This window comes from Mauremys mutica, chromosome 7 (genome assembly GCF_020497125.1).
Source record: "Mauremys mutica isolate MM-2020 ecotype Southern chromosome 7, ASM2049712v1, whole genome shotgun sequence".
Lineage (NCBI taxonomy): Eukaryota > Metazoa > Chordata > Testudines > Geoemydidae > Mauremys > Mauremys mutica.
Genome location: NC_059078.1, coordinates 40,759,436 through 40,773,428, shown reverse-complemented (window position 1 = coordinate 40,773,428; position 13,993 = coordinate 40,759,436). Strand labels below are relative to the sequence as shown.

General features: G+C 43.7%; 1 protein-coding gene across 2 annotated transcripts in view; it reads left to right on the top strand.

Moving 5' to 3' along the window:
• SLC6A11 (solute carrier family 6 member 11) overlaps window positions 1-13,993 on the top strand; it is a 184,119-nt gene that overhangs the window by 146,783 nt on the left and 23,343 nt on the right. For both annotated transcript variants that reach the window (XM_045023765.1, XR_006581017.1), the window contains exon 9: window positions 10,816-10,940. In XM_045023765.1, coding sequence (XP_044879700.1) covers window positions 10,816-10,940 — 125 coding nt within the window. The remainder of the gene's footprint in view (window positions 1-10,815; window positions 10,941-13,993) is intronic.

Here is a 13,993-nt window from a genome sequence, read left to right as displayed (position 1 = left end):
GTGGCTCCTAGGCACTATGGTAATACCAATAATTATTAATAATTCTCTACTACCCAGTATGGCTGGTGTCCTACCACTCACCAGTCAATCCCAATACCTCACGGAGACACTGCTTCTGACCAAGAGCAGTCTGTGGACCCGAAGAGAGCTGCCATTGGCCAATGGATTCTGCAGCACCATTTCGGGTGGAGCAGGGGGATACAGCCAGCATCCTCCTGCTTCCATCTACATTTTGGTGCCTGCTGGAAGTGCAAAGATTCACATCACAATGATGGCAATATCCAAGCCACATATAAAGCGAGAGAATAAGGGTTTTGCCACATTAAACAAATCCACAGTTTTAAATAGGGGCGAGGGGCACAGCAGCTCCTTGCGAATGGGGGTGGAGGGATAGGAGGGAGAGTGAGAGGAGGCACTGAGACTCAGTGGGGGAAGGAGGCAGCCAGCTCCAGGCTGGGAGGAGGGTCCTGTGGGTTCCTACCTGCTTCCAGGCCTGTTCCAGCCCCTCCAGATCCTGCTCCCTGTTTCCCAGCCCCCGCAGTGGGTGCTCAAGCTCCACTCTCATCCCCCCTGCTCCAAGTATGTGCAAGTTTACGTGAGGGAAGAGCTCCCACAGTATTTCCATTGTGGAGGGGCTAGCCTTCCCTGCCATCCCAATTCTGCTGCCCTGATTTTAAAATCGTAGTGCAGTTATAGTAAAATATGTTCTACCTATGTTGTAATGCAGGGATCGGCAACCTTTGGCATGCGGCCCGTCAGGGAAATCTGCTGGCGGGCTGGGACAATTTGTTTACCTGCAGCATCCGCAGGTTCAGCGGATCACAGCTCCCACTGGCCGCGGTTTGCTGTTCTAGGCCATATGGGGGCTGCAGGAAGCGGTGTCGGCTGAGGGATGTGCTGGCCACCGCTTCCTGCAGCCCCCATTGGCCTGGAACAGCAAGCCATGGCCAGTGGGAGCTGCGATCGGCTGAACTTGCGGACGCTGCAGGTAAACAAACCGTCCCAGTCCACCAGCGGATTTCCCTGAGGGGCCGCGTGCCAAAGATTGCTGATCCCTGCTGTAATATCTGAGCATCTCACAATCTTTAATGGATTCATCCTTACAATAGCCTATCAGGTAGGAAAGTACTGCTATCCCTGATTTCCAAATGGACAACTGAGGAATAGAGATGCTAAGTGGTTTGTCCATGCTCATATTAGAGGGCTATGTCAGAGCAGGGAGTTGAGCCCCAGTCCCCTGAGTCCTAGGTTAGCAACCTAACCTCCTTCAGCTCTGAGAGTCTGCATCACTTTTCGTTAGCCTCATTCATGGTTACTGGCTTCCATACTTACATAAATCCATTCTTGGTACTTCTTTAGAATTTACAAGCTGAGTACAAACTACAGAATGCTTAGCTTCCAGAAACAGGTCCCCAGAGTGGGAGCTTTGCTTTAACTAAGCCTGATTACCCATCCTCAAGTCCTCTTGCCTCTTTGTGCTGGCAGAGCAAAGCATTTTATTGAACTCTTCAGCAGAAGAGAGTAATTCCCATAATGCCCTTGCATTGCAAAATTTTTTGTCTTGAGGAAATGCTCATAATTCAGCACAGTTTGAACTTCTACACTTCGCTTTAGATTTAACTGCATAGTAAGGTTTCTAGAGGCAGAATACTCCATCATTTCTAATATACACCATTTTCCCTCAGTTTATTGCCTCATTGTCGTTTAGAGTGGGCTATTGATTGATTGAACACTCACAGAAGTTAAACGGAGATCAAAGTAATGTGAAAGGTCACTAGGGTAGTGACAAAGAAGAATATTTGTGACAAGAAAAGGGCTAAAGTGTGAAATGGCCCTGGGTATGATTTGGAAATGCAGCATAGAACTGCTACATCATTACGGATCCACTGAATTTACAACCAGGAATGTGTATGATCAATGCCTACCTGTACCAATCAGGGGTATTTTTCTGTTCCTATACATTTTTAGTATGAAACACGTGATTCATAAAGATAATCTCTGGAGGTCAGAGAGAAAGAAGCCAGTGGGAGGAAGAGCCCATATCTCACAATCTAACTGTAATTTGTCTACCTTGTGGAAACTGGATAACCACCGCCATTTGCCTTTTGAATAAGAAATGGAGTTTTATAATCCCAACAAATTTGGTATTATAGTTTATACTAGTAAAATGACTGATGGCCTGATCATCCATTAACTTATAAAGGTGTTAATCAGGAGTAACCTCAGTGTGTAAATGAGGGGAGAATCAGGCTCCTACACTGTGATTTCATATTAGGATCTTGAATGTCTAGTAGGCATCTGAAGAAGTGAAGTTTTTTACCCACGAAAACTATGCCCAAATAAATCTGTTAGTCTTTAAGGTGCCACCAGACTCCTTGTTGTTTTAGTAGGCTAAGTTATCCCAATCAGTTCTCACCTTCTCATGGGCAGGCTGCACTTTAACCACCCCTGACCCTGGCCATGAGAAAGGGAAAATGGTCCAATTCCCACTACACCTGCTATTTACCTGCAGAGGTGGCCCATAATTTTGCACAGTGTCCCTAGCAACTAACTTCTAGGAGAAATGCCTTCCAATTAAGGATGCAGGTTTCTTATGTCAAGAAAAAATCATGGTAGCATAATTTTCTTGTTTATCTGTGATGATTTTTGTGTCTGTGACTCACCCCACAGTGATGGCTCCTGTGGCTCCTATCCTGTGGGGCTGGGTCCAGCTTTCTGCTTCAGACGTTGTGGCCAGGTGTGTGGGGTCGCAGTGCCATTCATGACGGAGGTGTGGTGGGACCCAAAGTGAGGGCTTGCAAGTTCCCTCACAACCCTGGGGCCCAGGCCCAGGAGCCACCGCTGCCCAGGTTGAGTGTGGGGAAGGTTTGCTCTCCACTCCCCACCTCCATCTCCTCTCCCCACCAGGCTGGGATTAAGGTTACTATGCATGGTTGGTGCCCCCTCAATTGTTATGGGATTTTTTAAAATAAAAAATCATGGTGTGTGACATTTACTAAATTTACTAAACCCGTGGCTTTTACTAAATTTACCACAACTGCACCATGATTTTTTATTTTAAAAAGTGTCGTGATAAATCTGCAGCCCTGTTTATGATTGTGTGGCCTCATCCACCGAGCCCCTTTGTACTGGATTAAGCTGCCCTGTGGCATGACACATTTTACATTGGTACATCATGTCTAAATTAGAGGTTAACACTAATGCACCTACACTGGTGTAACCCTCTTGCATTCCTCAAAACGTGTAGACAAGCCCTGTGTTCCTTAGCATGCTATTGCTGGGAAACCACTGGCTGCGTGGTGTTACTGTCATGACAAGGTAGCATTTTACACACACTTTGCACAGGGCGAAATGACTGCACAGTAGCAATGGGGAGATTATGAAGTGGCACTGACCAGTTTCAAATAGTCCCTGCCTGTTGACAAGTGGAAGGATGGTGAGTGGCATCTGTGCTCCTCAAAGGCAAGGAGATGAGTGGAGATAATGGGGATCTCTCGGGACTCCATGTAGGATTCAGTGGACCTCTTCAGACAAGGGCCAAGAGAATGCTTAGCTGCACTCTCCATCCTGCAGTGTGTGGAGTAGCTGATAGGTGCATGCATTGAATTATTCAGATGATTTAAAACACTCTCATTTGGGAAAACTTGAAGCTTTCATACAAAGTTGAAGGTTTCTTTTAATTTAAAATCACTTTGGATTTCAGTGGAGCACTGATGCCTTCCAGGCAAAGACATGGAAAAAAAATTGAAGGAAGAATTAGTTAAACTTGCTTCCAGTGTTTCATGTGTATGCTTGTTTTAAAATTTGTTGGCCGCATAAATACTAATTCCAGGCCAAAAACAAAACAGTCATGGAGCTGAATTCAAATTTTAAATTTCTATTGATTTCTTCAGAGGAAAAGGAGGAAGGAATTAAAGAGGATGCTGGAGTTCTCAAAACTCATTCGCATGAGGCTGAAAATTCAAATGTAAGGTTACACAGAGGCAGGAGCACTTACTGGGTCCCCGATGAACAAAGGGTTAACCTAATTCATGGTTGCACTGCTACTACTCTGTGACAGCTATGCTGGCCCGCAGCAGCCCAAAAACAGCCTCATGGGGATGACCCCAGTACAGAGGTCTCTGACAAGGTGCAGAGCCAGCCCTGTCCCCTGCCCTTCAAGAACCCCTGGTACAGAGGATGTACCAGGACATGGCGGGAGCAGGTGGAGAAAGAGGATATGGGGGTATAGCTTGGGCAGTCCTGTGCCTTAAGCTATTCCCCAGCTGCCACAAGGGAATTGGAAAAAAAGGGACTGACCTAACTAGTGCTGGGGGCTGGAAGCTCCAGGACTGGGTGTAGGGACTGGGGCTTGGGTGGTGATGCCTAATGGTTAGAGTCAGGAGCCTGGAACCAGAGCCAGGGTCAGAGCCGAAAACAGAGTCAGGTGCCAAGCCAAAGGTCAGAGCTGGAGTCAGCATAAGGGATAGGGCATAGGACCTGGAGTAAAGCAGGAACCAGGAACACACCAGGGTCTGGGATAAGGAGGACAGGAAACAAGAACAGGCTGTGAGGCAGAGCTCAGGAGTCAGACAAGTAGGCAGGGTCCATAGTAGCAGCCAGCCAGTGATTCCTCTAGTTGCTCAGACAACTTCCTGTACCTCTTTCTGGTTTATGTAGAGCTTTCCAGCCAACTGGGTGCAGATTTCCAGCTTTGTGGTCTCCTCCTCCAGTCATTCAGATGAGTAGCTGTGTGGTGGCTATGGTCTGAGCACTGCCTGGTGACCTGTGGGTCCAAGTTTGAGACCTATGATCCCTCACATCATCCCCTCCCCTAACATGCCCTCTGGGTACTAGTAAGCCAGGTTCTCTAGCCAGGTGGTTTTTGTAGGAGGCATTTACCAGATCAGGAGTGTGGATATTCTCCATCAGTTCCCAGGAGCACTCTCCAGGACTGTAGCCCTTCCAAACATAAGAACGGCCATACTGGCTCAGACCAAAGGTCCATCTAGCCCAGTATCCTGTTTTCCAACAGTGGCCAATGCCAGATGCTTCAGAGGGAATGAACAAAAGAGGGCAATCAAGTGGTCCATCCCCTGTTGTCCACTCCCAGCTTCTGGCAGTCAGAGGCTAAGGACACCCACAGCATGGGGTTGCATCCTTGACCATCTTGCCTAATAGCCAGTGATGGACCTATCCTCCATGAACTTATCTATTTGTTTTTGAGTCCCATTATAGTTTTTGCCTGGCAATGAGTTCCACAGGTTGACTGCATTGTTTGAAGAAGTACTTCCTTTTTTTTTGTTTTAAACTTGCTGCCTATTAATTTCATTGGGTGACCCGTGGTTCTTATATTATCTGAAGAAGTAAATAACACTTCCTTACTTACTTTTTTCACACCATTCATGATTTTACAGACCTCTATCATATACCCCTTAGTTGTCTCTTTTCCAAGCTGAAAAGTCCCAATGTTTTTAATCTCTTCTAATCTGAAGGCTGTTCCATACCTGTTGAAACTATAGTAAAGAACAGAATTATCAGGCACATAGATTAACATGATTTGGGAAATCATCCTTCACCAATCTATTATAATTTTTTGAGGGGGTCAACAAACACGTGAACAAGGGGATATAGTGTAATTGGACTCAGAAAGCCTTTGATAAGGTCTCTCACCAAAGACTCTTAAACAAAGTAAGCAGCCATGGGATAAGAGGGACGGTCCTCTCATGCATCAGTAACTGGTTAAAAGGAAGGAAACAAAGAGTAAGAATAAATGGTCAGTTTTCAGAATGGAGAGAGGTAAATAATGGTGTCCCCAAAGGATCTGTACTGAGACCAGTGCTGTTCAACATATTCACAGATGATCTGGAAAAAGGGGTAAACATTGAGCTGGGAAAATTTGCACACAATACAAAATTACTCAAGATAGTTAAGTCCAAAACAGACTGCTAAGTGTTACAAAGGGATCTCACAAAACGGGTGACAGGGCAACAAAACGGCAGATGAAAATCAATGTTGATAAATGCAAAGTAATGCACATTGGAAAACATAAGCCCAACTATGCATATAAAATGATGGGGTCTAAATTAGCTGTTACCATTCAAGAAAGAGATCTTGGAGTCATTGTGGATAGTTCTCTGAAAATATCCACTCAACGTGCAATGGCAGTCAAAAAAGCAAACAGAATGTTGGGAATAATTAAGAAAGGGATAAATAATAAAATAGAAAATACCATATTGGTCCTATATAAATCCATGGTACGCCCACATCTTGAATACTGTGTGCAGATGTGGTCACCCCATTTCAAAAAAGATATATTGGAATTGGAAAAGTTTCAGAAAAGGACAACAAAAATGATTAGGGGTATGGAATGGCTGCCATATGAGGAGAGATTAATAATACTGGGACTTTTCAGCTTGGAAAAGAAACGACAGGTCTATAAAATCATGACTGATGTGGAGAAAGTAAACAAGGAAGTGTAATTTACTCCTCATAACACAAGAAGTAGGGGTCACCACATGAAATTAATCCACAGTAGGTTTAAAACGAACAAAAAGAAGTATTTTTTCACACAACACACAGTCAACATGTGGAACTTCTTGCCAGAGGATGTTGTGAAAGCCAAGACTATAAGGGTTAAAAAAGAACTAGATAAGTTCATGGAGGATAGAGCCATCAATCCATCAATGGCTATTAGCCAGGATGGACTGGGATGGTGTCCCTAGCCTCTGTTTGCCAGAAGCTGGGAATGGGCGACAGGGGATGGATCACTTGATGATTACCTGTTCTGTTAATTCCCTCTGAAGCACCTCGTATTGGCCACTGTTGGAAGATGAGGATAGTGGGCTAGATGGACCTTTGGTCTAACCCAGGATGGTCGTTCTTATGTATCAGTGAAGTGAGAGAATGGTTCCTGAATGTGGGGCTTCAGGAGTGATATGTAGAAAACTAGATGTGTTCAGTGAGAATGGGGCAAGTCTAGTTGAAAGGTGACGGGGTTAATTTGTTGGCAAACATAGTAGGGGCTAAGAAACTGGTAGTCAATTTACAAGGTGGCCTGTTCTTGTGTAGGTTTTTCATCAAGAGCCAGACCCTCCTGTTGTTGGAAATACACATACTGTGTGTAGCTCTTCTGAGCATCCTCCAGGTGAACTTTTAGGTCATCTTGGTTTTGATGTCTCTGTTTTATCCAGTCCAATGCTGCTGGGTTGTGGGTAGCTCTGGGTAGAACTGAGGGTGGAACCCGTAGGTTTTTTTTTAAAAAAGGGCTTTGCCCCATAGACACATGTTCTGTGTTATTGTGCACAAACTCTGCATGAGATAGCAGCAAAGATAAATTATTCTGGTGGAAGTTTATATAGCATTAAATATAGTGCTCCAGGAATAGGTTAGTTCTCTCTGTTTGACCGTTTGTTTGAGGGTGTTAGACGGAGAAGAGGCAGGAACAGATACCCACAATCCGAAGAATTTCTCACCAGAAACAGGATAAATTGTGCACTGCGGCTGGAGGCAATGCGCTCTGGGTGGCCATGGAGGCAGACCAATTGGTCCACCCAGAGCAAGGCGGAGGGTAGGCCAATGCAGGGGATGAAGTGTGCCATTTTTGTGAGGTGGTCCACTACTGTCAGAATGGTTGTGAACCCACTGGACTTGGGTAGTTCTACTACTAAATCTAAGGCAATGACTGTCCAGGGACCAGGTAGAGTCTCAAGGGGTTGCAGGAGTCCAAGGGTTTTATTGTGTGGCACCTTGGAGCAGCCACACACGTCGCTAGAAGCCACATAAGCCTGCACTGTGGCCCACATGAAACGCCACCAGAAGACACGAGAGACGAGGTGCTGAGTTTTAAAGTGGCTAAAATGTCCTGCCGGGGGTAGTCATGACATACTCTAGGCTGTAGTCTTTGGAGGCCTGGGGGGACATATATACACCTGGTTACTCCATCTTAGCTGTCATGGGATTCCTTACTTGTGGCTTCCTGCTTGATGGAGGGATCTCGTGGGCCAAGGCTGATTGCATGAGGGTGAGCAGATCTTGGCAGGGAGCCACCTGCACCCAGAAAGTTAAGAGGCTTGAAGATGCAGGAGGTTTTTGGGGTTTGAGTCCTTTAGGTCAGTGTAATATTTATGCTGGGTTGCTCCAGTTGTACTTCAGTATAACGCCATTGATTTCAGTGCAGTTACAGTGGTACAAAACTTGAGCAATGTAACAGTGAATCAGAACCAATACATCTGCTGTGTTTGGATAGTGCTCCTGTGGAGTTGAGCTTCATGTCTCTGTGATCCACCCATCACCTCTGTCCATGTCACATACGCTACTTAATATCTCAGCTCATTCCTCAGAGTTTTGCATATCCGGATATGGCAGCATGTGTTTATGTTAAGTGACAATGTGATAAGACTTACATTTGCAACTCTAATACAGGGAATTCTTCAGAATGACTGTTTGTTTCCCAAATGTGGTCAAATATGCCTGTGACGCTCAATAAAAGGTGGTCATGTACTATGATGATAGGCTTGGTAGAAAAGCATAGATAAATTAAATCTAAACACAAACCCCCAAATCTCATCTTTATTTCTTCCATCTGCCACCAAAGGCTCTACACTGAGCTGCCTTTTCCCTCCAGGTGAGAGAGCCTAGATTGGGCTCTCTCCAGAGTGATCAACTCAGTGTCTGAGTAAACTGAAAATAATTGCTTGTGAAGTGCCCCTTCAGTCTGCACACTTCCAAGCATGCACAGTACACAGTGCTCCCACCCTGGGGACAGAAGCAGAGAGAAACTGCTTTTCGGTGCATTCCTTCTTTGCTTTCTTTGAAAAGTATCAAACAGTTCCAGTGATAATTACTGATTTTTCTGAGTCAGTAACTGGGGGCATAATGCCACCATTCACAATGTATGACAGGATGGCATTCTATAAACACAGGCGTGTATACCATATTAAAAATAAATGAATAACAAGGTAGAATTCAAGTGATTTTCAGAAACATTTTGAAAAAAGTCTACTCAGCCTGATGTTGAGATGGTGTTAGAGAGGCCAGACGTGAAAGGCAGTGTTGCCCAGTGGAGATAGACTCAGACGGGGGGCCAGGGCAGCTGGGTTCTATTCCTAGCTCTGACAGACTTGCAGTGTGATGTTAGACAAGCCACCCCCCTGCTTCTGTTTTCCCATATCTAAAATGAGGATGCTAGTATTTATTCACTTTTGAACCATGCTTTGAGATTTATGGCTAATATGCGATACCTAAGCACTTAGTGTTAACTATTGCTGTAATTAAACGCAAGATAGTCTATGAAACCGACATCAGGAAATTTGGAGAGATTATCAAAGTAACCATAAACTTGAAGACTGAGCAGTGAGGTCTGACAGTAGGATAAAAATCTTTGAGGAAAAGGAAAGAACAATTTTAGAGAGATTGGGAAATAAGTTTTGATACATTTGCATATTTGTTGTATATGATGAAATAAACTCCAGGGCTTGGAGAACATATACTAATTATCTCCATGGTTTCAGGAAGACCCCATGAAACTGTGAGAAAGATGTGTGGCATGTTACTTAATTATGCAGAGGTGAAACCTTTTAGACATTTATCTGGGTCATCTGTGCCTGTGGAAGGCCTGCTTCTGAGAGCCCTATAATGCTGAGAAAATCAGGCTAAGGCAGAGGTCTGGCAGAGATTCTGGCTTGCCGTGTGTGCATCGATCTTTGAGCATCCTAATTCACTTTCAGTCATAAATCTTAGGCTAGTAGATTCTCAACCACATAGCTGTTTCTTGCAGCAAATGGCTCTTAAGAGAGTGGATGTCATATCCGCCTTAGCACTCATCAAGGCTAAAGTGCTATCTGAAAATAGGGTGAACAAGGGTTCTCAGCTGAGCTTTGAGCAAATATAACACGTCTTCACAAAGGATTCTCTCTCTTTTAAACGTGGTTTACTATTGTGACATTTCACATGTTAATGAAATATTTCCCCACACCACCCCATTAACAGACCTCAACTCTGATAAGGAGGGATCACATGTAGGGCATGAGAGAACAGAGCATTCTCCAAGCTCAATCCATCTCTAGACTTTTCTGATGCTACCAAGAAGGGTTTCAGTGGTGATTTTTGTGACGAGGACTTCTAAGAAATAGATTTGATTCTGAAAGAGACTGGAGGCCAGATTCTCAGCAGGTGTAAATTGGCATAGTTCTACTGCTGATCCACTGAGGGCCTGGCCATGATTAATTATTTGCTTTATATACTGAAATATTGACTAATGTCATGTCTACAGCGTTGAAGATCTCATGGCACATTTTGTAAGACTAAGGCTTTGCTCCAGAGTCCTTTGCTATATTTCTCATTAGGCATTTATGCCTCTGTCATTTTCACCCCGGTATGGCTTCTTTTTGGTGGCAAGTGACTGCTGTACATATATCATTTATAAAGGGCTTTGGGATCCTCTGGAATAAAACACATTCTATAAATATCACAGCCAATGAAGTAAATTGTCATCCAAACCTTTTGAGGTGTCCATTTCTTCCACATCTTTTTACGGTTTTACTGAAAAACAAAGAAACAAAAATAACGGGGTAGCAACAATAGACTTCATATTTAACCAGCTACAATTACAGCAAGAGATGGAAGCCATCATCCTGCTGAGTAAATTTATCAGTGTGACTATTCTTGGGCATAAGTTAATTCACATGCATAAGTATTTGCAGGAATAGAATTTAATGATGCGTCTCTGGAGTTTTGGGTTATGTTTGTTTTACTGTGAAGTCTGGTTAAAAAAACAAAACAAAACAAAAAACAGCCACTGAAGATAAAACAAAGGTTTTTTGGCTTATTTTTCAGGGACTGCATTATGCTCTGCTGCTTGAACAGTGGCACGAGCTTTGTTGCTGGTTTTGCCATCTTTTCAGTCCTTGGTTTCATGGCTTATGAACAAGGGGTGCCCATAGCAGAAGTTGCAGAATCAGGTAAGTTTCATAAGAAGATGTCATGTGGGTATAAATTTGCATGATTGTTAGTGTTCATAAAGTTTGTCTGGGTATTCTCTTGCTCTCCAGTAATTAGATAGGTTGACATTGATCCAGGCTGCATTGTGTACGGTTTAGAAAGATGCTGTTATCTAATAGCTGTGCTACTAATTAGAATGACTGTTTGTAAAATGTGCACTGGTATCAATGTAATACTTTTGTGGTCACATATCGATGTGTGAATAACATTAAAATTATCATAGAAAGCAGCAGAATCCAAGAAGTCAAGAGGCCAAATCCTGGCTACATTGTGCCACGAAGCTGCTATAATTGGGCAGCCAAGTGTTCCTTTGTCATGGGGAATTTCCAGTGCATTATCTCCACAACCCGCTCTGGCCTCTCATCCTGTCTACTTTTGTCCCACCCCAGCTGAGCTATAGAGATGAGATAATTCTCCACAAACTTTCCATGTAATAAATCATTCAGATTTCTTGTAAATTAGATGGACCAAAATACACTGAACTCTTTGCTTCTTTTGATAAAAGAGCAACAAGCCAGATCCTCAACTGGTGCAAATCTTTGTAAGTCCACTGAAATCCTGCTGAGCCAATTGATCAATACCATGAAGTTCTCATAGACAAACTAGAGAAATGTGGTGTAGATGAAATTACTATATGGTGAGTGCACAACTGCTTGAAAGACCATATTCAAAGAGTAGTTATCAGGGTGGGGGTGCGGGGACATATCTAGTGGGGTCCCACCTGGGTCTGTTCTGGGTCTGGTACTATCCAATATTTTCATGAATGACTTGGATAATGGAATGGAGAGAATGCTTAAAATTTTTGAGGATGACCCAAGCTGGGAGGGGTTGCAAGCACTTTGAAGGACAGGATTAGAATTCAAAACCACCTTCACAAACTGGAGAATTGGTCTGAAATCAACAAGATGAAATTCAATAAAGACAAGTGCAAAGTACTACTCTTAGGAAGAAAAAAATAAAATGCACCACTACAAAATTGGGATTAACTGGTGAGACAATGGTACTGCTGCAAAGGATCTGTGGGTTACAAATCAGGTATGAATCAACAGTGTGATGCAGTTGCTAAAAAGGCAAATATCATTCTGGGGCGCATTAACAGGAGTGATATATGTAAGCCACAGGAGGTAATTCTACTCTACTCAGCACTGGTGAGGCCTCAACTGGATCACTGTGTTTGGTTTGGGCATCACACTTCAGGAAAGATGTGGACAAATTGGAGAGAGTCCAGAGGAGAGGGGGAAAAAATGATAAACAGTTTAGGAAACTTGACCTATAAAGAAAGGTTAAAAAAATGGGCATGTTTAGTCTTGAGTAAAGATGACTGAGTTGGGACGTAATAACTGTCTTCAAATATGTTAAGAGCTGTTATAAAGAGGATGGGGATCAATTGTTCTCCAAGCCCACTGAAGGTAGGACAAGAAGTAATGGTCTTAATCATAGCGAAAGAGATTGAGGTTAGATATTAAGAACAAATTTCTAACTATAAGATAGTTAAGCACTGGAACAGGCTTCCAAAGGAGGCTGGATAATCCCTGTCTTTGGAGGTTGTTAAGAACAGGTTAGATAAACATCTATGAGGGATGATCTAGTATACTTGGTTCTGCCTCAGCATGACGGGATGGACTAGATGATCCCTCGAGGTCCCTTCCAGCCCCTACATTTCTGTGATTCTATGATTTATACCTGCTGAGGATCTGGCTCTACATTTCTAACAGTTGATTGTATCTCTTAATGCTATCAATGATCATCCATCAGGAAATATGCAGTTAGAGGATTTGGTTGATGCCTATACCATCCAGAAAAGAGCGTCTTTGTTTACCATGCTGAGCCCATGAGATAGTCAAGATTACTGGATGAGTCTCTCTCTCTAAGTATTGTTGCTTGGGCTTAACACATTCCCAACTAAGACTGGCAGTGTAGTAGTTCTTGTTCTAGGTCTGGAAAGGCATGGACTTCCTAAGGATCACTTAGCACCTAGTCAGAACAATGTGAATGTTGGGTCTCCCCAGGAGGAGAAATGGTCTAATGATGGATTGTTCAGAAGGAGAAATGGACTGAAAATGAATTGAAGGAACTGAATCAAGTATAACAAGAAATCTGTATAGCTAGTAACATTTACTGATATTGCTATGGCAAATATATGTTATTTTTTCCCTAGGATGACTGGCTTAGAATGACTAAACTAGATAGTGCAAGGCTAACAGAATAGAAATGCCACTGGAAATTACAGGGGCTTGTAAAATACCATATGAAGTGAAATAGCTGTAATGTGCTCATGGTCTGATTATAGCAGCACTATTTCTGCTATCATTGTAGGAATGCATAAGTGGTGCACTAGATTAGTGTCTGTGGTTTAATGGGGCAAGAGACTGCAATAGCGGGAGGGTGAGGGCAAGAGATAGACTGAGCAGTAGGCAAATGTCGAGATTTTGGTGAAGAAACAGCCTGAGGGAGAGAGCAGGTAGACATTTAGCTAGGCTGGAGAAGGGATCATTGCTGTTCAAGCCTGTTCTACAAAAAAGATGTCTGTATATAGGTACATAGTTACTTAATACATAATGTGCCAGCAGATGGCACTCAAGACTACACAGCAGTGTTCATAGGTTTTGTGGGACCAGTAGAAGTTGTATTTGCTGTGTGCTGCAAATGGTTTCCGACATGCAGTTCTTAACACTTGCTGCAGTGCCACTTGTTACAGTTTCAGACAAATTGTTCTTTTAATGCTGAGCGGGGTTCAGAATCGCTATGGTCAAATGGTGACCCTGGCTGTTCGCCTGCACAGGGGAGCCAGAGGGTGCAAGGAACAGAGCTGTCTCCATAGAACCACAACCCCCTCACCCCCGCGCTGCACATGTGGGCAGGGAGTGGGGGAGCCTTCATTCTGCCCCTGCAATGAGCCACCTGGCACAGCTGAGCTGACATTTCAAAGGAAGTAATCTGTGCCCGGTATCAGGCTGGTGCAGAGTACTTCCCCCGACATCCAACAAATGCTAAAGCATTTATAGTAGTGCAT